The sequence below is a fragment of the Podarcis melisellensis genome, assembly GCF_964234715.1.
Source record: "Podarcis melisellensis genome assembly, chromosome: 4".
NCBI classification, from domain to species: domain Eukaryota; kingdom Metazoa; phylum Chordata; class Lepidosauria; order Squamata; family Lacertidae; genus Podarcis; species Podarcis melisellensis.
In genome coordinates this window covers 99834551-99856273 of record NC_138531.1, presented here as the reverse complement: position 1 = coordinate 99856273, position 21723 = coordinate 99834551, and the positions used below count along the sequence as shown (strand labels likewise).

Genomic DNA, 21723 nt, shown 5'->3' with positions numbered 1-21723 from the left:
AAGGTACGACTGTATTGGTAAAATGCCCAGGAAAATCTGGGCACATGGGAACCCATGTCGGAAGTGTTGATTTGGGGGCAAATTTCCTTAAAAATAGTTTTTTTAAAACCAACAACTTTGTCACCCGCCCCCCAAAAAAGCTCAAAAACTTTTTGAAATATGGCAACCATATCCCAGCATTTATCTGAGGGATGTTGGAGGCTATGCCAGGGGAGTTCCCTGGGTCTCAGGTTTGGGCCCTAGTATCTCAGGGTCTGTTTCAACCCTCGAGACGCCCCACCCCACCAAGCCAACGACAGATGGAAGGGAACCTGCCAACTCTGCTCCCGTCCCCCGGATGACCAGCCCTTGGTCTCTCCCCCCAGGAAGAGCATAAGCAGCTGAACAGTATGCTGGGCTTTGAGGTGACCGCCATGCTGTGCGTCCCGGTGATCAGCAGAGCCACATCGCAAGTCGTGGCGTTGGCCTGTGCCTTCAACAAGCTCGGTGGAGAGAGGTGAGTTCGAGGCTCCGTGCCGGCTGTGGACAGGAGCCGGTACAGAGCCGCTGCCAAGAATTCTCCCCCGCAAAGTTTGATGCTCTCTCAGTCTAGACCCCCTTCCTGCCAGGAATATATTTTGCAACAAAAATCATAACTGATGTGACCTGGTTGCTGTTTTCTTTGGGGGGGGGGAAGCTTCCACAAAAGCGCAATTGAAATTTCTTTCTATGGAAGCTTGCTACAGAAGTGGGGAGGGATGGTGGCAAATGCGACTCCAGTGGCGGGTAGTTCCGCAGTACAGAATTAACATGGTTGCTGTTCTTCTCTTCCCCCTCCTCCCTGTAGCTACTCAGAAATGGACGAGCACAAGATCCAGCACTGCTTCTGCTACACCTCCACGGTGCTGACCAGCACACTGGCCTTCCAGAAGGAGCAGAAACTGAAATGCGAGTGTCAGGTGAGGGGCAGGCAGGCGGGCACACCTGGGGTCCTCTAGGGCAGCGCTGGAGAGGTGGGTCTGGAGCTCTGCATCTCAAGGGCATCTCCAGACAACGTGCTTGCATCAGTTTAACTGTTACAAAGGCACTGTAGTTTGTTGATGTGGCAGGGCAGTGCGGTGTAGTGGTTACAGCAGGGGTTGGTGCGATGCGGTCCCCCAGGCTCGTAAATCCAGCCCGCGGACCCTGCTGCCCACTTGGTCAGTCCCCATGTACTGCAGATACCTCGCCACACGGGGACTGACGTCCACGACGCTGGCAAGGCTTCTGGGAAGGCGCCGACACTGGCGAGGCTTCGGATCAGCTGCAGAAAGCTCCTGCAGCCCATCCGAATCACGGGCAGCTCTGGGTGGATGGTGATGCCAGCACGGCTTCGGATTGCCAGAGCACTGGGCAGTGGGTCTGGGCAGCACCATTGTCATCGTGATGGGCACGTCGTGGGTCTTCAGCCAGAGCTTGGTGTGCCTGCTGGCCCCACCCCTGACACCCATGTCGGCACTGCTGCTGGTGGCGCTCTCAGCGGCCGCGCTGGAGCAGCTGGAGGGTGAGCTATGCGCTGCCTGCCCGGTGCTCTGCATGCGCGGCCTGTCCACCGACCTGGCCTCAGACGACAGGCTGCAGCGCATAGTGCACGCCGCCTAGGAGCTCCGCAGGGACAGGCCGATGGGAGCGGCTGCTGTCTGTCAACAATGCCGGTGAGTGGGCAGCGCTGAGATGTGCTCCTGCGCGCGTGCAGAATGCGTTCCTCCTCCAGGTCTGAAGGCAGTTTCAGGATTGGCTTGCAGGGTATTTATAGTTTTCAAAACCTAGTCCGCCCCCCCCCAAGGACTGAGGGACAGTGGACCGGCCCCCTGATGAAAAAGTTTGCTGACCCCAGGGTTACTGTGTCCAAAAGGTTGCCCTTTTCTGAACGTCCACCTTCTTAGCGAACTCTCATCTGCCCCCCACCCTTGAAACTTCACCTTCCTTGGTCCTACTGCCAAACGCCCGCCCGGCATGGGGGGAACTTTCCTTTGCCGGAGCCATGCAAAGTTTTTGACCTGCCGACTGAAACTCTTGTAGATCCTGCTGGTTTCCTTTTCCCCACCCGCTGGCCTTCTGACGCTGGAAGCAGCAGCAAAAGCTCAGCAGGGATGCTCTCTGCAGGATCCTGCGCAACCCACAGAGCGGCTTCTCAGCTCAAGCAGCAAGGGGGACGCAGGCAGTCGCCTTCTCAAAGGCCCCCGGCCTCATTAGAGCCAGCCAGGTGACGATATGAAAGGGAAGGACGGAAGCAGGTTCCGGGAAGCAAGCTGAGATGAAAAGAGCCTGGGAGGCTGCTGCGGAAGAGGGGGCAGGAATCGAGGAATCCTAGAACCTTAGAGCTGGGAGGGTTCCCCAGAGGTCATCCAGTCCTACCCCCCCCCACGCGCTATGCTCGAATCACAGCTCAACCTCTGTTTGGAAACCTCTGGTTTGAAAGTTTTTCCAAGTTAGGTTCCAAGGAGCATAGATACAGCAAGGACATGGGAACGCAGAATTGCAGAGGTGGAAGGGACCCTGAGGATCATCTAGTCCAACCCGCTGCAGTGGTGCAGTGGTTAGAGTGCACCAGGAAGAGATCTGGGTTCGAATCCCTCCCCCACTCAGCCATGAAGCTCATTGGGCATGACCTTGGGCCCAGTCACCTTGCAGGGTTGTTGTGGAGATAAAGCGAGGGGTGGAGGAGAACCATTCACTGTCGCTTGGAGCAAACAGGTGGCAAAAATCAAGGAAAATATTAAAGGACGGCTTTCTCAACTCTAAAATATTTCTGTGCCAGCTGCGTGCAAAGAGCACCCTCTTGTGGCACCAGCTGGTGCTGCAGGGCAATAAATAGCACTGGCTGAGAAGCAAAGCTGATTTATTGCTAATACTGCTACACATGGAAATTGATTTGGCGTGGAAGGATTTATTTGTTGTTTGGTTCATAAAATTTATACACCGATTGCTGGATTTAAAAAACCATTGTGTTCCTTCTGGGGTGGTTTGTCCACCTTTGGTTCCTATCCTGAACTCAGCTGTCACCTGTGTCTCCTAGAAGCTGTCAGCTAAACCAGGTGAAGGCAGCCGCTGGGTCTCTAACCCTCAGGGAGTTGGGGACCTCCCCTGAATGAGAAGACAGGTTCTTGCAGATTGATGGGACAAGACCAAGAGTGGGTCCAATGGTGAAGAAAGCTGTTTCTGCAAGTGCTATAGAGTGAGGGGCAGGTGGGGCTCATCCACCTGGAAGGGGACCCATCTGGGAGAAGGAAAACTCTGGTGCTAGATGTCTTCTGCCTTGAGGGACATCTTCGGGAGAAGAAAAGGCTCAGGAGTAAACCCTACGCAAATCTGGAGTGGCGTCCCAAAGACGGTGGGATGGCGTATTTTATACTCCTCTTTCCAGCAACTCCAGCAGAAGTGCCAGATTTACATATAAGCTAAACAAGCTATAGGTTAGGGCCCCACTCTCTTGAAATTTGAAGGGGGGAAAACTGGGTGTACATTTCCAAAATATAAGATAAAAAATAAATAAAATAAAACCTCCACACATAAAATGCATGTCTGGGTTATTTGTGGGGCATAGGAATTCTTTCATTATTATTTTTTTCAAAATATAGTCTGGCCCCCCACAAGGGCTGAGGGACAGTGGACCGGCCCCCTGCTGAAAAAGTTTGCTGACCTCTGCCCTAAAATGTTACTGGTTTGCTCATTTCTATATATAGGGTTCCTACATTCTTCATGGACGGGTTGCAGGTCAACCTGTGCAAATGGCTTGAGATACCTATTAGGTCCATAAAATACCATCAAGCATATATATTCAACACAAAAAACAGCGACTATTTGTTGTTGACAAAGGACAGCTGGACATAGAAAGTGCCCCATTGCCTTCAGGAGCTGAGGGCCTCATCAAACCTCAATCCGGCCCTGTCAGGCAGCCAAGCTGGTACCAAACGTATTGTTCTGCATTCCTTTGGACCACGCCAGCAAGGTCATAGAATCATAGAATCATAGAGTTGGAAGAGACCACAAGGGCTATCGAGTCCAACCCCCTGCCAAGCAGGAAACACCATCAGAGCACTCCTGACATATGGTTGTCAAGCCTCTGCTTAAAGACCTCCAAAGAAGGAGACTCCACCACACTCCTTGGCAGCCAATTCCACTGTCAAACAGCTCTTACTGTCAGGAAGTTCTTCCTAATGTTTAGGTGGAATCTTCTTTCTTGTAGTTTGGATCCATTGCTCCGTGTCCGCTTCTCTGGAGCAGCAGAAAACAACCTTTCTCCCTCCTCTATGTGACATCCTTTTATATATTTGAACATGGCTATCATATCATCCCTTAACCTCCTCTTCTCCAGGCTAAACATGCCCAGCTCCCTTAGCCGTTCCTCATAAGGCATCGTTTCCAGGCCTTTGACCGTTTTGGTTGCCCTCTTCTGGACACGTTCCGGTTTGTCAGTGTCCTTCTTGAACTGTGGTATATATAAATATATAAGGTCGAGAGGACCTTATATATTACATACTGTTGTAACTCTAATTACATTGTCATTTTGATGTTGCGTCGTATGAATAATGAAGAAGGGAGGTATCACCTGCTTTTCATTTCAGAATTATGGAGCAAGATTTATATATTTCATCTCTCTCTCTCCTTCTCTCTCTCTCCTCCCCCGTAGGCTCTTTTGCAAGTAGCCAAGAATCTCTTCACACACCTCGGTAGGTATCCTCCTCCATAGCTGCCCCCAGTGTAGCCTTGGGACTCAGTCCCCATCTGTAAAATGGGAATAACGGCAACAACAACAAACAATGGGGGAGCTTTGCAATGAAATCCTGAAGGGCCAAAAAGGCCTCTGTGTGCCCCTGCAGTCATGATATTCAATGAGTAACATTTTCAATGGACCATGTCAGGCCATCGCTGAGCCATTGACCTCTGCAGGTGCCCTTGAGCCATCCACTGTTCCTACCTCACAGGGTTGTCGGGAGGGTAAAATGGGGAAAAGGGGTGCCTTTCTGGACCCCAGAATTCTCTCCGCATTTGAGACTCGCCACAGCTTGACGCACTCTCTTGTGCTGAGCGAAGGAAGATGATGGGATAGAAACTGAGCCTGGAGTATCCAGCAGATGTGATGGAAGTCCTACACGGCTTATTTATTTATTTTAATCATTTTTAATTGATTTTCCAATAAAAAACCACATCCAATTAATATATCCAATCATAAAATTAAAAAAAAACTAAAATAAAAAAGACCAAATTATAATTATTAATTTTTCAGAGCTCCCCACGGTCCGGATCTCTGAAGCATATCTCCGCATCTCAGTCCTCCCTCTCCTCATTGTTTCCATATTTTCCACATCTCGATTTTGATGCTTTATGATTCTCCGTCCCTGAGTCCACGATTCTCAATCATGTCAAACATCATGTACTTTCATCCGTCGACGACAGCTTTGTTAGTGTATATTTTTCCAACTGTCTTTTTATCAGCGCAGCTTCCTCTGACTCCGTTCCAATCTGGGATGTTGTCCAAGTCTGTTATCTGGAGTTTAATGGCGCAGCAACTCCCAATCATTAATTGTCCAAACCTTCCTTTTGAGCTTTATTGAACCAGTACCTTCCAAGTTAAATTGTTAGGCAAAACTGTTTGCAATATTGCAATGTAGATAAACTGTATTCCACAAATATCAGTCATTTGGCCTTTGGAGACCGCACTCTCCCCCCTCCAGGGAAGTCCTGTATGGCTTAGGTCCAAGATGTGCCTTCTCCTTCCTGGGCTCTGAGATATTCAGAGAAGCTCTGAATCCCCGCTTGGTGGGGACGTGGCAGAGGGCCGTCTCATACCTTCCCAAAACCAGGATGCCTGTCTTCCAGGACATCTTCCCAGGCGAGTCATGTGACCCATGCCTCACTCTTGCTCCCTCCCTCCCAAAAAAATGCCTTTTTCAGGGCAAAATCTCACATGGTGCCCCAAAATATGCATTTTGGGGCACTGTGCAAAATCAGAGCACCCAAAATGGCCACAGTGCTCTTGTGCAAAAAACCCCATTTTTTTCTGGGGCGCTTGGCAGGTTATGCCGTCTCGGTGGTTTCTGCTCCCAGACAACTTTGGAATTCCCTCCCTGGAGAAGCCAGACTGGCTCCTTCCTTGCTGTCGTGCGAACAGCCAGGGGAGACTGTTTTATTCTGGCAGGCCTGGAAAACTGCCTGTTTTCCAAAGGCTTTTCAACAGCGCTGAGCCGTTTTCACTCTACAGTGGTACCTCGCAAGACGAATACCTCGCAAGACGAAAAACTCGCAAAATGAAAGGGTTTTTCGTTTTTTGCGTTGCTTCACAAGACGATTTTCCCTATGGGCTTGCTTTGCAAGACGAAAATGTCTTGCGAGTTTGCTTCCTTTTTCTTTAAATTCAAGAATCCTTTATAGCACACCACACATTAACAATCAAACATCATATACAGACTGTATAAAATACGGGCTCAGCGAACACAATTTATCCCAGTCCTATTCTTATCTCCAATAAATAAATCAATGCTGTTAATACCCAGCGAATCCGCGCTCTGCAAGACGAAAAAATCGCAAGACAAAACAGCTCATGGAACGAATTAATTTCGTCTTGCGAGGCACCACTGTATTTTCACAGATCTTTATATTGCTTTAGCTCTAAGGCAGTCCAGTTGTTTTTCGACAATCACCTTCGATATGCTTCCAGCTTTTTTGTATTCTGACTTACTTTTAATTTCTACAACCCTCCTTGAGTCCCGGCCGGTATATAATTAAGATTAGCCGTTACCAGGAATAAGAACAATCTTCCACAAGCCACTCGGTAGCCTTTGGGTCTCCTAACCGACTGCTTCTCTGACCCTTCGCAGATGACGTCTCGGTGCTGCTGCAAGAGATCATCACAGAGGCCCGGAATCTCAGCAACGCCGAAATGTGAGTCTCCCGCTGCGACGGTGACGCACAGAGCTCCCTCTGGTGCAACGTGAAGCCAGGGGGGCTGACATTCCTGAAAGCAAGCCCCCGCCCTGAGACACCAGACCCTCTGGCCAAGGGACGGATCCCAGGCGGGTCTTTTCATGGGTCGGTATATTTAGAACAGACACACACCACCCCGGAAAATTGCCTCCAAGATGGTTTGGGAACAGCGGGACAAATACATTTCTGAATTTAGCCGTGCGGGTTTGGACTGACTTTGGATTCCCAATGCCTCACCCCCACAAGGAATTTGTTCCCTCTCCCTGTTTTTTTGTTTATTTTTAAATGAATTTGGGGTTGTTTTGGAGAAATGAGCTAGAGGAAGCTTTAGGTAAAGGTAAAGGGACCCCTGACCGTTAGGTCCAGTCGTGGCCGACTCTGGGGTTGCAGCACTCGTCTCGTTTTACTGGCCAAGGGAGCTGGTGTATAGCTTCCGGGTCATGTGGCCAGCAGGACTGAGCCGCTTCTGGCGAACCAGAGCAGCGCATGGAAACGCCGTTTACCTTCCCGCCAGAGTGGTACCTATTTATCTACTTGCACTTTCACGTGCTTTCGAACTGCTAGGTTGGCAGGAGCAGGGACTGAGCAACAGCAGCTCACCCCGTCGCGGGGATTCGAACCACCGACCTTCTGATAGGAAGTCCTAGGCACAGTGGTTTAACCCACAGCGCCACCTGCATTTTAAAGGAGGCTTTAGTGCACCCATATTCCCCTATCTCTTAGTTTCCGCATCCTGTTCCAACTTTCACGTGATGCAGAAGTTGCTTCTGGAAATCAAGTGGAATATAGCACAAGTTTGGCATGCATTTCTGCGCTATTTGCTTCCGGCAAAAATCCATTTCTAAATAACGTGGAAATGAGCGCTTAACCTGCACCAGGCAGCACAGTCACCTCTTGCACCCGTGTAACTTGCGCTATATCAACCATACACAGCTGAAGGCAGGGTGGTTGAAACCACACAAATTAAATCCAAGCAAGACAGAGAGATTAAAAGCTCCTTTTGCTCCGGTTCTGCTTATAATAATAATTGTATTAGTTATACCCTGACCATCTAGCTGGGTTGCTCCAGCCACACTCGGGGTTACGGGGCATTTAAAGAGCTTAAAAGCTCTATGCCTCACTTGCGAAGCCTGGCTTGCTCACAGCACCAACCCTGGGATGTTCGTGCAAGATCCCACAGGACAAACTGGATTCCCACAAGACTTTGCACGAGATCCCTAGCCTCCCAAAGCTGGGATCCTGAGGAGGCTTGCTCCACAAGCAAGGCAGATGGCCAGTGCTGGATTTACATTTAAGCTAAACAAGCTATAGCTTAAGGCCCCTCTCTCTTGAGGCCCCCCCAAAAAATCACTATTAATATACTTCTTCTTAATTGTATTTCAGTTCAACAATTACTTTGATAAAATACATATTTTGTTATGGGCAATTGACTTTAGATACCTATTAAGTCCATAAATACCTTACAGTAGCACCTTGGGTCAGTGGCGTAGCGTGGGTTGTCAGCACCCGGGGCAAGGCAAGTAATTTGTGCCCCCTAACCCATGGATTTGCACCCCCTAACCCGTGGATTTGCGCCCCCTAACCCCCAGATGTTGCGCCCGGTGCGGCCGCGCCCCACCCGCCACTGCCTTGGGTTAAGAACTTAATTCGTTCCAGAGGTCCGTTCTTAACCTGAAACTATTCTTAACCTGAAGCACCACTTTAGCTAATTGGGCCTCCTGCTGCCGCTGCGCTGCCGGAGCACGATTTCTGTTCTCATCCTGAAGCAAAGTTCTTAACCCGAGGTACTATTTCTGGGTTAGGGGAGTCTGTAACCTAAAGCGTCCGGAACCTGAAGCATCTGTAACCCAAGATACTACAGTACTGTATAGCATATATTCAACACACAAAAACAGCAACAATTTGTTGTTGACAAAGGACAGCTGGACATATAAAGGGCCCCATTACCTTCAGGAGCTGAGGGCAGGCACCCCCAAACTCGGGCCCCCCAGATGTTTTGGGACTACAACTCCCATCATCATCAGTGGTCAGGGATGGTAGGAATTGTAGTCCCAAAACATCTGGAGGGCTGAGTTTGGGGATGCCTGACTTAGGGCCTCATCAAACCTAAATCCAGCCCTGCAGGTGGCTCAGCAGGTGTGTGTTTTTTCTGCCAGGTCTTCTTGGGTTACCTGGTGCAAAATGAGCTTTTAAGTTCTCCACCTTGCTTGGTGGGCAAGGTCCACTCAGCATGTGGACTCTGGAGGTTCAGGGGATTCTTCCTCCTTCCGCCTCCTCCTCCTCAGCTTCTAGCCACAAGGCAGATCTAACGGTTTGGGTATACACAGTATTTGTGACGGCATGGAACCGCTGCAGCCGAACCACCGCATACCATATTTTTCCGTGTATAAGACGCCCCATGTATAAGACGCCCCCTATTTGGGGAAACTAAATTTAAAGAAAATGAGGGGAGGGGGCCCAAAGTCGCTGAGCTTTTAGGGGGAATTGCATGCACGCCATCACTCCAGCAGGGCCGTTGCTGGGGGTTGGCAAAGTGGGCAGCTGCTCTCCCCTCGCCACTGCTGGCATGCGCCTCCTGCAGCGGCATGGGGGGGGTTGCGTGCCCACCAAACAGCTGGCTGGTGGGTGCACAGATTCCTCCCCCATGTATAGGATGACCCCAGTTTTTTTGATATCATCATCATAAACTTCTATTTGTACCCCACCCTCTGCGGCTGAGACCGGGCTCAGGGCGGCTAACATCAAATATAAACACTGATATAAAATCAAACAATAATTAAATCACCTCTTAAAAATAAGACAGGATAAAATTAAAATCTGAATTAGATGGCTTTCCGCAGGGAACCGTAAATGCTCACCAGGTCTAACTGTGTACGCTGATCTTATATGGGCCTGTGAGAATGCTGGGCAGCCACTTTCGTACTAGTCAAAAAACATCGTCTAATACACAGAAAAAATACGGTAAGTTGTGATCGTATTGTATCAGAAACGGATTTAGGGCGGCAAGATGTGTTCCCCTGCACAGGGCATTGCAACTATGATGTAGGGAACTGAGCAGAACAGAAAGCGAGAGGCACCAAATGTTGGGCTTGCACAGGGCTCTGCTAGAATTTGAAAGACCAAACTCTGGCCCCGACTGTATTCTGCTATATTTCCGGAAGTGGCACTCATGCGATGCAAAGGCTCAGGCAGAATGCGGAAATGAACAGTTAGGGAAACCTTTCGGGGAAACTGGAATAAACAGCTTACGGCTGCAGCCCAGTTATTTAGATTTTTGTATTTATCTTTAGAGGTTTTTTCGCTCTATAAGACACACCCGACCATAAGACGCACCTAGTTTTTAGAGGAGGAAAACAAGAGGGAAAAATATTCTGAATCAAATGTTGTTGAAGAAAGCAAGGCAAAACTTCAGTGAAAGCAATCCCTCTTGCTGTTATGGCTTCAGCGATAGCTGCGCAGCCTTCATTCGCTCCATAAGACGCACACACATTTCCCCTTACTTTTTAAGGAGGGGAAAAGTATGTCTTATAGAGCGAAAAATACGGTATATATTGTCACAAGATTTCAGGATAATAATACAAGGTTAAAAAAACACATTCCAGTAAACGGTGAAAGCAAAAACAATGAGGCAATAACACCCTCTCCCGCAACACATTTAAAAGGCTGTAGAATATCAACCAACCTTACAAAACCAAAAGGTACAAATCACAAATACAAGAGAACAATTTAAAACCACCCCAAATAAACAACACCCAAGTTACCAACCCCACCCCCATCGAAACTATAATTTTAGCACACGGTGGGGCTGACTCACGCCCTCATTCCATCCCTAAAGTGCCACCCTTGGGTGTCCCTGCTATGGGGGCAATTATCTCATCCTTTATCAGATACGTGGTTGTCTCATTATGCTTCTGGGACCTCGCCGTTTCTCACACCACCACCACTTTGACCCGTGCGCAAGCCCAGAGGTTGCGTTCCCCCTCGCTTGTCCCAGAGAACGGTCAGGATCCCGGCGACGGTGGTTTATCGGGCCCGTATCTCACCTTGGCTTGTTCTTTTGCAGATGCTCTGTATTCCTGCTGGACAGAAGCAGCCACGAACTGGTGGCCAAGGTTTTTGACGGGGGCGTGGTCGATGATGAGGTAAGGGCCACCGGCGGTGCCAGATTTACGTGTAAGCTAAGCAAGCTCTAGCTCAGGGCCCCACTCTCTTGGGGGCCCCCCCCCCAAAAAAATTAAAGGGAATAAAAAACACCTGGATGTACATTTCCAAAATGTAAGATAAACAACAAATAGAATAAGACCTACCTACAGCAACAGTGTTTTGTGTTGTGTAGGCTCCTGTGATGTAGGTCATGAGCCCCGCCTGCTAGCCTGCTCCCTCAAATATCACTGGTTTGCTCCTTTCTATATAGAGGGTGCCGACATTCTGCATGGACTGGTTGCACAGAGACTGGTTTTTAGAGACTAGATTATGAGTCGCTGTAAATTGTGTTTCTAAAGGAACTTTTGTTATTGCCAAATGCCAATGTGTTTGTTATGCATAAAAAAAATCATTTTAAGTTAGAGCTTAATAATTATTTCACTATTGATATACTTCTTCTTAATTGTATTTCACCATTAATATACTTTTTAATTGTATTTCAGTTCAACAATTCCTTTGATAAAATACATCTTTTGTTATGGCTTGAGATACCTATTAGGTCCATAAATTACCATATAGCATATATTCCACACAAAAAAACAGCGACCATTTGTTGTTGACAAAGGACAGCCGGACATATAAAGGGCCCCATGACCTTCAGGAGCTGAGGGCCTCATCAAACCTAAATCTGGCCCTGGACGCCAGAAGGAAAGTTGGGGGGACTACTGTGAGAGTGGGAGTGGAGAAATGGGGGTCATTTTTCTCCAGTTTCTCCCATTCTTTTTTCCAGTTTTTTAGGGACAAATTAAAGGGGGGGGAGGAAAAATGGGGAAGGGAAACTCCCCCCCAAGTCCCCACCCCCGCTTCATATCTCTATCTCTGGTCCCCCAGATATAGTTGTATCAGAATTCCAACCATCCTCATCCCTGACCAGTGGCCACACTGGGACTACTGGGAGATGGGGGGGTCTAACAATATTTGGAAGGCAGCAGGTTAGACACCCCTGAACTAAAGGAATGGGGGTATAATTGTGGGAGCCCACCTTATTTTTATCCATGTAACTTCTTTTAAACTGCTCTTAATATTTCGTTTCTTGGTTGTCTCGAGAATTTGGCACCGGTGTGCTTTTTAAGGCTCCAGGTATCTTTTGCCAAACTCAATTCCCATCCCTTCTCTTATTCTTACACCGTCTGAATCCGGAGAGATTCTTGCAAAAATGAAATAAAAAGAATTGGGAGAATTTGAATTCATTTCAAATCCCAGCACATTCAAGCCAAGCTTTTGGCAGTAGCTGACCTTTGGGTGGAAGCTAGAAGTCAATTTTGCACCAACGCTTTGGAAAAATGGAAAGAAATGCTGCGCAGGAATTCTCCAAATTTCTGGTGGCTGTGAGAGCCTCAGTTGCCCCCTAACTTGAAAACCTCACTTGTGACTTTCGCTTTGGTGCAAAAGTAGGTGACATTTAGCACTAGCTGAAAGATAACAAGTCATATATTGCATGTTGCCAAAGGCTTGGAGGACCCTGATAAATTCTAAGCTGTTTGGTGGGATTTTATCTTAAATACAGCAAATACAAAACAAAAAAAATTCCTTCCAGTAGCACCTTAAAGACCAACTAAGTTAGTTCTTGGTGTGAGCTTTCGTGTGCATGCACACTTCTTCAGATACACTGAAACAGAAGTTTCCAGACCCTCCTATATAGTGAGAAGGTGGGGAGGGGTATTACTCAGAAGGGTGGTGGGAATGGGTGATTGGCAGATAGCTGTGATGAGCCTGTTGACGACTCTTAACGACCGCAATAGGTCTTACAGGAAAAAGCAAGGGGTGAGAAGGTGAAAAATGGCTTTGTCATGTATAATGAGATAAGAATCCAATGTCTTTGTTCAGACCAGGTCTCTCCATGGTTTTAAGTTTGGTAATAAGTTGCAATTCAGCAGCTTCTCTTTCCAGTCTATTTCTGAAATTCCTTTGTAGTAAAACAGCTACTTTGAGATCTTGTATAGAATGTCCTGGGAGATTGAAGTGTTCTCCTACTGGTTTCTCTGTCTTGTGATTCCTGATGTCCGATTTATGTCCGTTTATTCTTTGGCGTAAGGTCTGGCCTGTTTGTCCAATATAGAGAGCTGAAGGACACTGTTGGCATTTGATGGCATACACAATGTTAGACGATGAGCAATTAAATAGTCCCGAGATGGTATGTGTGATGTTGTTGGGGGCAGTAATGGTGTTGTCCAGCTGTATGTGGCAGCAAAGTTGGCATCTGGGTTTATTGCAGGCTCTGGTGCCAGTGTCCGTGTTAAGTCTGGTTGTAGTATTATTGTGGGTTAGGAGTTGTTTAAGATTGGGTGGCTGTCTGTAGGCTACTGGAAGGAAATTTTTTTGTTTTGACTATGGCAGACCAACACGGCTACCTATCTGTAACAGCAAATACAGACACCCAGGACTCCCTCCCCACAGGGCAACATGAAATTTGGCTTTCCTGATGGTCTTATGCAGTCTACCAGCCTAATCGTAGAACTGCAGAGTTGGAAGGGACCCCGAGGGTCATCTAGTCCAACCCTCTGCAATGCAGAAATCTTTTGCACAACGTGGGGCTCAAACCCACAAACCTAAGAGTCTCATGCTCTACCGACTGATAACACTTTATTAGAAAAGTAAGCAGTGGTGAAGTCACTGGTTTAAGATATTTATCCCTTTAGATTTCAAGCAGATAAATTTTCAGTATCTTTTAATAGTCTGCTCCTGGTTAATATTACGTGTTTTCCAGATAAACCACACTGCTTTTTTTGAACGTCTGTTATTTTTATTCTATCAATTTCCCCCCTTCTCCTCCCAACCAGTTTGTGCTTCCATCCCCTCCTTTCCTTCCTGTTGAGGCAGAATGTCTGTTGTCTTCGAGCCGAAGGCCGAGTATTGGCTGGCCTTCCTCTCAGTCCTCAACGATGCCCTTCCAGTAACAAGGCTGGTTGGTGGCGGGTAGTTCCACACACACACAAGACTGTGGAGTAACCCGCCTTCCTTCTGCTGTGCATCCTTTCTCAGAGCCACGAATTCCGGATTCCGGCCGATCAGGGCATCGCGGGCCATGTGGCGACCACGGGGAAGATCCTCAACATCAAGGACGCCTATTCACACCCGCTCTTCTACCGCGGGGTGGATGACAGCACCGGCTTTCGCACCCGGAACATCCTCTGCTTCCCCATCAAGGACGAGAACCAGGGTGAGTGTGTGGAAGAAGCGCAACGCCAGGTGTGCGCAATGCCCCACGCGGGTGAGATGTTTGAGAAGCCCCTCGTGCCCCATCTTCCATGCTCCCCCAAGTGGGAGAAGGATCTACGTCCCTTCCCCTTTCGCCTCCACCTGGGCTCACCGACTTACTCGAGAGTAACTGACAGCTCCCTTGCCTCTTGACGTGCCAAAAAGGCGGCACATCGTTGGAGCATCCTTTGGAAGGGAGAAAGAAAGGCAAACATAAGGAGAGCTTGCTGGATCAGACCAACAACATGCCCATTATGGGAATACCGCAAGCAGGATTCGAACACAAGATCCCTCTCCCCTCCTGCTCTTTTCCAGCAACTGGCATTCAGAAGCAGAGCCCTCCTAGCTAGTAGCAGCTGATAGCCCTCTCCTTCTCCATGAATTTATCTAATCCTCTTTGAAAGCCACTCACTCTGGTGGGAGAGAGTTCCATAGTCTAACTATGCAGTGCAATTGTAGTTTTACATTCCCCTTTTAAACACACAGCAGATAGCTGGTTGCAGGCTTGTGTAAGCCTTTCACTATTAAGTTCCTGGTAAGTTCCCTTATAAGGGACACGGGTGGCGCTGTGGGTTAAACCACAGAGCCTAGGACTTGCCGATCAGAAGGTCGGCGGTTCGAATCCCCGCGACGGGGTGAGCTCCCGTTGCTCGGTCCCTGCTCCTGCCAACCTAGCAGTTCGAAAGCACGTCAAAGTGCAAGTAGATGAATAGGTACTGCTCTGGTGGGAAGGTAAACGGCGTCTCCGTGCATTGCTCTGGTTCGCCAGAAGCGGCTTAGTCCTGCTGGTCACATGACCCGGAAGCTGTACACCAGCTCCCTCGGCCAGTAAAGTGAGATGAGTGCCGCAACCCCAGAGTCAGCCACGACTGGACCTAATGGTCAGGGGTCCCTTTACCTTTACCTAAGTTCCCTTATATCCCTCTTAAAAGAATAAACACACCACAATCTTGTTTAAAGTATATAAAAGAAGTTTACTCACATCATCAGTTCACAGTTGAATCCCCGAAGGCAGACTTAATTACATGTGGATCTATTCCATATGGGGATAATCCCAGTGTCCTCTGGTGGCTGAAAGCCAACAGAGCATCTCTAGCTAAAAAGCTGCTCCAACGACGGAGGAAGTCAAAGAGAGGAAAGAGGAAAAGAGTGTTGTGTGCCTTGTGCTTTTGTTACCTGGACAGGTAAAGTCACGCCCACCTCTAGTCACATGCAAAGGAAGTATGTCCCAGCCCAGGAGGAAAGAGGAAGTTCCGACTGGTGGGACCAAACATCCCCTTGCATGTCCACTCTAGGAAAACAAGGAATGTTGTACTTGACTGCTATCTGTGTATCGCATCCCACAGCAATCGGGTGTGCGCCTTCTCCTGCCCTTCTAATGCAAGAACTCACCTGTTGTCTTCTTCTCCACTTTTTCCAGAGGTCATTGGAGTGGCTGAGCTGGTGAACAAAATAAACGGGCCTTGGTTCAGCAAATTTGACGAGGATCTGGCCACCGCCTTCTCCATCTACTGCGGCATCAGCATCGCCCACGTAAGCAGGATCCTTTGGGTTCCCCTGGCTCTTTTCTCCACTCAAGGTAGAGCTGTACACCTCCCTTGCGCAGTGGGCCAGCCTTCTCCAACCTAGTGCTCTCCAGAAGCCTTGGATGCAGCTTCCATGACTGCGCCAGCTGGGAGGGCACCAGGTTGGGGAAGACTGCAATGGACTGTATTCTTTCCAGGAAAGAGGGTGCAAAGCCAGCCGTCTTGCTGAAGATCACTAGATTTTGATCCATTAACACAGAGATGCGTTTTTTAAGCTTTTACCTGCAGAGCTTTCTTGAGAAACAAAACAAAACAAAAGCATCCAAGATACGTCAAAAAAATCCATTCAGGGTCCAGTAGGACCCTGGCAGAGACACATGCCCAACTGACATGTTCTCTCCCTCCTGGTCGTTCATTCGGGAGCTTCAAAAGCTTTCTTCAGCCCAAACATCACAGCGACTGATGCCAACCGACATTGGCACACTTAGGGATCCACAGAGTCTTCGCAGTTTGTGTAACAGACCTCAGCAACTCAGCATTTTGGCTAATCTACTTTATTTACATAGAAACACACACGGAGCACAGCAACATGGCTCCCTCTCTCTCTAGCCTCAGACAGCAAAGAGAGAAAGAAGGAAGGACAATAGTCCCACTTCATGGAACACAGGAACACCAACATCCTGTCTCCATCACTTCCCACTCTGTGGATGAAAACATACACCATCACGTGGTAGACAACAATCCCATGACTGCAATCACGGAGCAGGAATTCTAACAGGGGGCACCACTGGAAGCCTTCATGGGTGCTTTGGTGCCCGTGGGCACCGGGTTGGCGACCCCTGCATTAACATATTCCCTACCCACCTCTTGTTTTCCTTCACTCCAGTCTCTGCTCTACAAGAAGGTCCACGAAGCCCAGTATCGGAGCCACCTGGCCAACGAGATGATGATGTACCATATGAAGGTAAGGCCGGCTTGCCTTTGCATCATGGAATCATAGAACTGTAGAGTTGGAAGGGACCCCAAGGGTCATCCAGTCCAACCCCCTGCCATGCAGGAATCTCAGCTCCAGAATCGCTGGCAGGTGGCCATCCAGCCTCTGTTTAGAAACCTCCATTGGAGTCTAGCGCCTTCCGAGGGAGACCATTGCACTGTTGAGCAGCTCTTACATTCAGAAGGTTCTTGCTAATGTTCAGTTGCATTTCTGGTTAATTGAATCCATTGGTCCAAGTCCTTCCCTATAGAGCGCCAGATAACAAGCTGACTCCCTCTTGCTGCATCACCTTCCTCTTGGGGGCGTGTGAGGGGGGTAGACCTGAGCTATCTCCAGCATCAATATACTGATAGCATAGCTCTGAGGCAGAGTATCTGCTTGGCATGCAGGAGGTTCTGAGTTCGAACCCAGGCAGCATCTTCAGGTATAATAATAATAATAATATTAATAATATTTATTTATTTATTTATTCATACCCCGCCCATCTGGCTGGGTTTCCCCAGCCACTCTGGGCAGCTCCCAACAGAATATTAAAAACACAATACAGCATTAAACATTAAAAACTTCCCTAAGCCTTCAGATGTCTTTTAAAAGTAAAATAGTTGCTTATTGCCTTGACATCTGGTGGAAGGGCGTTCCACAGGGCAGGCGCCACCACCGAGAAGGCCCTCTGCCTGGTTCCCTGTATCCTCACTTCTCGCAGGGATGAACCCAAAGAAGGCTCTCGGAGCTGGACCTCAGTGTCTGGGCTGAACGATGGGGGTTCAAGTATACTGAGCCGAGGCCGTTTAGGGCTTTCAAGATCAGCACCAACACTTTGAATTGTGCTCAGAAACATACTGGGAGCCAATGCAAATCTTTCAGGACCAGTGTTATGTGGTCTCGGCGGCCGCCCCCAGTCTGGCTGCCGCATTCTGGATTAATTGCAGCTTCCAAGTCACCTTCAAAGGTAGCCCCACGTAGAGCGCATTGCACTAGTCCAAGTGGGAGATAACTAGAGCATGCACCACTCTGGTGAGAGAGTCTGCAGGCAGGTGGGGTCTCATCCTGTGTACCAGATGGAGCTGGTACACAGCTGCCCTGGACACGGACTTGACCTGTGCCTCCATGAACAGCCGTGAGTCCAGAATGACTCCCAGGCTGCGCACCTGGTCCTTCAGGGGCACAGTTACCCCATTCAGGACCAGGGAGTCCCCCACACCTGCCTGCCCCCTGTCCCCCCAAAACAGTACTTTTGTCTTGTAAGGATTCAACCTCAATCCGTTATCCACCATCCATCCTCCAACCGCCCAGGTAGGGCTGTGGAAGGCCTCGGAGAGTTAGAATCTTAGGCTTGGAAGGGACCCCAAGGGTCATCGAGTCCAACCCCCTGCAAGGCAGAAATCTGCTGCCAGTCATACTAGGAAATACTTAGACTCTGACTCTGTACCTGCCGGCTGCCTAGGTTCCTGTCACCCTATTTCAGTTTATGGCAGCCTTTGCAACCTGGCACCCTGCATTGTTGAACTACAGCTCCCACCGTGGCTGGGGCTGAGGGGAGTTGTGCTCCAACAACCTCCGGCGGACACCAGGTTGCATATGTGTTGGTAAACAGGTAAATGAATATGCTAACACAAGTGACTTAGTATTGGCAGTTTAGCTTAAAGTTGGGAATGTGGCCAGTTTGCAGGTACATCTTCATGCGGAGTCGAAAAGGGACTCCAAGTGTCATCTAGTCTAACCCCCAGCAGTCTTGATCGTCACCATTTCTCCTCCTCAAAACAGCTTGCTCCACATAATAATAATAACACCAGCTATTTTACCTTTTGAAAAGCTAAGCGCTGCTTCTTCTTCCAGGTTTCAGATGATGAATACACCAAGCTCCTCGACGAAGGGATCGTGCCCGTCTCAGAAATTGACCCAAACTTTGCCAAATTCACCTACACCCCGCGTTCCCTTCCGGAGGATGACACGTCTATGGTGAGCATTGGCGGGCAGAGGAGAAATTCGGTTGGGTTTGCATTTTAATGAGAGATGAACCTATTTTGTACTTTCCAAAACAAGGCAAAACACAGGGATCCTTAGAAATTGGCTCCAGATTTTGTGAGGGAGATCTCCACCCATACAGCATATGCCCTCTGTGCTTTCTTAGGCTGATGGGAATTGTAGTCCAAAGGTGGTGATGTGGTCTAAACCACTGAGCCTCTTGGGCTTGCCAGTCAGAAGTTCGGTGGTTTGAATCCCTGTGACAGGGTGAGCTCCCGTTGCTCTGTCCCAGCACCTGCCAACTTAGCAGTTAGAAGGCACACCAGTGCAAGTAGATAAATAGGTACCATTCCAGCAGGAAGGTAAATGGAGTTTCCATTCACTCTGGTTTCCATCACGGTGTCCTGTTGCTCCAGAAGCAGCTTAGTCCTGCTGGCCACATGACCCGGAAAGCTGTCTGTGGACAAACGCCGGCTCCCTCGGCCTGAGAGCCAGATGAGCACTGCGATCCCATAACAGATAGGTAGCCGTGTTGGTCTGCCATAGTCAAAACAAAAAATTTTTTTGAAGAAGTGTGCATGCACACGAAAGCTCATACCAAGAACTAACTTAGTTGGTCTTTAAGGTGCTACTGGAAGGAATTTTTTTTGCAATCCCATAGTCGCCTTTGACCGGACTTAACCTTCCAGGGGTCCTTTACCTTTTTACCTTTACCTCTTAGGCTGATGGAAGTTGTAGTCCAAAGGAGGGCATCAAGTTGGGTTTGGCTGCTTCTGCACACCTCCTGAATGCACACCCTCTTTCTCTCTCTTCTCCACAGGCCATTCTGAGCATGTTGCAGGACATGAATTTCATCAGCAGCTACAAAATCAACCGCCAGACCCTTGTCAGGTAGGATGTCAAGAGGGCTGTCTTTTTTTTCTCTCCCTTTCATAGACTCACACATTAGAATCATAGAATTGTAGAGCTGGAAGGGACCCCTAAGGGTCATCTGGTCCAACCCTCTGCAATATTTTTGCCCAACGTAAAGCTCAAACCCACAACCCCGAGATTAAGCGTCTCGTGCTCTGCCGACTGAGCTGCTGCTTGCACCCGGCTTTTCCCCCAGACTGGGACTTGATAATAAAACAACACAGATAAAATACAAAAGACCAGAAATGTACAAGATATTTATTAAAAGGTAATTGAACTCAGTTAGCATCAAAAAACAGAAACAGCACAGTGCTATTAAAAGCACTTTCCTTAAAAACAAAAACCAGCCAGATCCCAAAGACCTGCAGGCGGTGCCGGATTTACATATAAGCTAAACAAGCTATAGCTTAGGGCCCCACTCTCTTGGGGCCCCCCAAAAAAATAAATAAAAAAACCCCCCTGGATGTACATTTCTAAAACATAGGATAAAAAACAAATAAAATAAAACCTACCTACAGCAACAGTGTTTTGTGTTGTGTAGGCTCCTAGGATGTAAGTCATGGGTCCCGCCTGCTAGCCTGCTCCCTAAAATATCACTGGTTTGCTCCTTTCTATATATAGGGTACCTCCATTTGCATGGCAACACGTGCAAATGGCTTGAGATACCTATTAGGTCCATCAATTACCATATAGCATATATTCAACACAAAAAAACAGTGACCGTTTGTTGCTGACAAAGGACAGCTGGACATAGAAAGGTCCCCACTACCTTCAGGTGCTTAGGGCCTCATCAAACATCAACCCGGCCCTGCCTGCAGGAATATAACTATCTGCTGGCGGAAGGACAGGGTCTGGCTTCACTAGGCAGGGAGTTCCAAAGTTGCCTGGGAGCAGCCACCACAGAGAAGGCCCTTCCATTGTGGCACACCAGGCTTAGCGTGAGCCGGGGCCACGACGAAGCTGAGCCATTGAACTCAATCGCTGGGAACAAAGTCAGAGCCAGGAGGGTCCGTGTTTTCACTTGCCACACCTGTGGCCACGCCTGGCAGCCCCAATGAGCCCCAGCCATCCCCACAACCTCGGAGCTGCAGAAGGAGCAAGGGTCTGTCCAGAGCTGTCTTAAGCATATGTGGCGCCGGGGTGCAAAGATCCACCTGGCGCCCCCCCCCCCAGGTGGCCCATTCCCAGGCATGCAGGAGGGCTGAGCTAGCAAGGTCCCTCAGCATCTCGCTGGCTCAGTTGCCCCCGAACTCACGGCGCAGAGCTGCCCACAGCAGAAGAGCCTGCTGCGGCCAACGCACGGGTTCTTCCCCGGACTCAACTCTCGGGCCCCAGACTCTCAGCCTGGCACCCTTGAGAGCCCAGCGCCCGGGTGCCCCACACCCGTGGTGCCTATAGGTAAGACGGCCCTGGGTCTCTCTCCAGTGGCTGCCCCTCCACTCTCCAGTCCGCCACTGGGAGGAGGAAGGCTGGGGCTTGCCTGGCCCCTATGTTGCGACCGAGAGCGCCTAAACCAGACGCCCCAAACTGGCTGTGCAGACTCAGTTATTTGGAAAGAGCAATTCAAGAGGTGCCCACTTTTAAAGGAACAACAGTCTTGCAAATGGCTGGGTTTCACTCGCCAAGCGTTTTAGAGTGGCACATAATTTTCACTCCAGACTTATCACCATTATTACAAATGTATAAATCCATTATACATTTAAATCCCGCACATTTCCTCCGAAGGAGCCAAGGGTGGCACAAAATTGGTATGTCAGTGTGGCAGCACCCCCACTTTGCAACTCCCTGTCGATTGATATCAGGGCCTTTTGCCGGTGTATTTTCAGCGTTGGCTAAAAAAACCAAAAAAAACTTTTTGTTTAAACATGCCTACCCAGACACGTGATTAATATGCTACTTCATTTTATCGTGAATATTTTGAGGGGGGGGGGGCGGAGAGGAATAGACTAACTTTGGTGTTTTTTTAATGTTTGAATTTAT

At 48.8% G+C, this 21723-nt stretch overlaps 1 protein-coding gene across 5 annotated transcripts in view; it reads left to right on the top strand.

The window, feature by feature from the left end:
* The window catches only part of PDE2A (phosphodiesterase 2A), a 367056-nt gene that overhangs the window by 327545 nt on the left and 17788 nt on the right, over positions 1-21723 (top strand). For all 5 annotated transcript variants that reach the window (XM_081909635.1, XM_081909636.1, XM_081909637.1 and 2 more), the window contains 10 exons: positions 366-496; positions 827-938; positions 4652-4691; positions 6840-6903; positions 11009-11087; positions 14131-14308; positions 15767-15879; positions 16759-16836; positions 18703-18825; positions 19652-19722. In XM_081909635.1, the coding sequence (XP_081765761.1) occupies positions 366-496; positions 827-938; positions 4652-4691; positions 6840-6903; positions 11009-11087; positions 14131-14308; positions 15767-15879; positions 16759-16836; positions 18703-18825; positions 19652-19722 (989 nt within the window). The remainder of the gene's footprint in view (positions 1-365; positions 497-826; positions 939-4651; positions 4692-6839; positions 6904-11008; positions 11088-14130; positions 14309-15766; positions 15880-16758; positions 16837-18702; positions 18826-19651; positions 19723-21723) is intronic.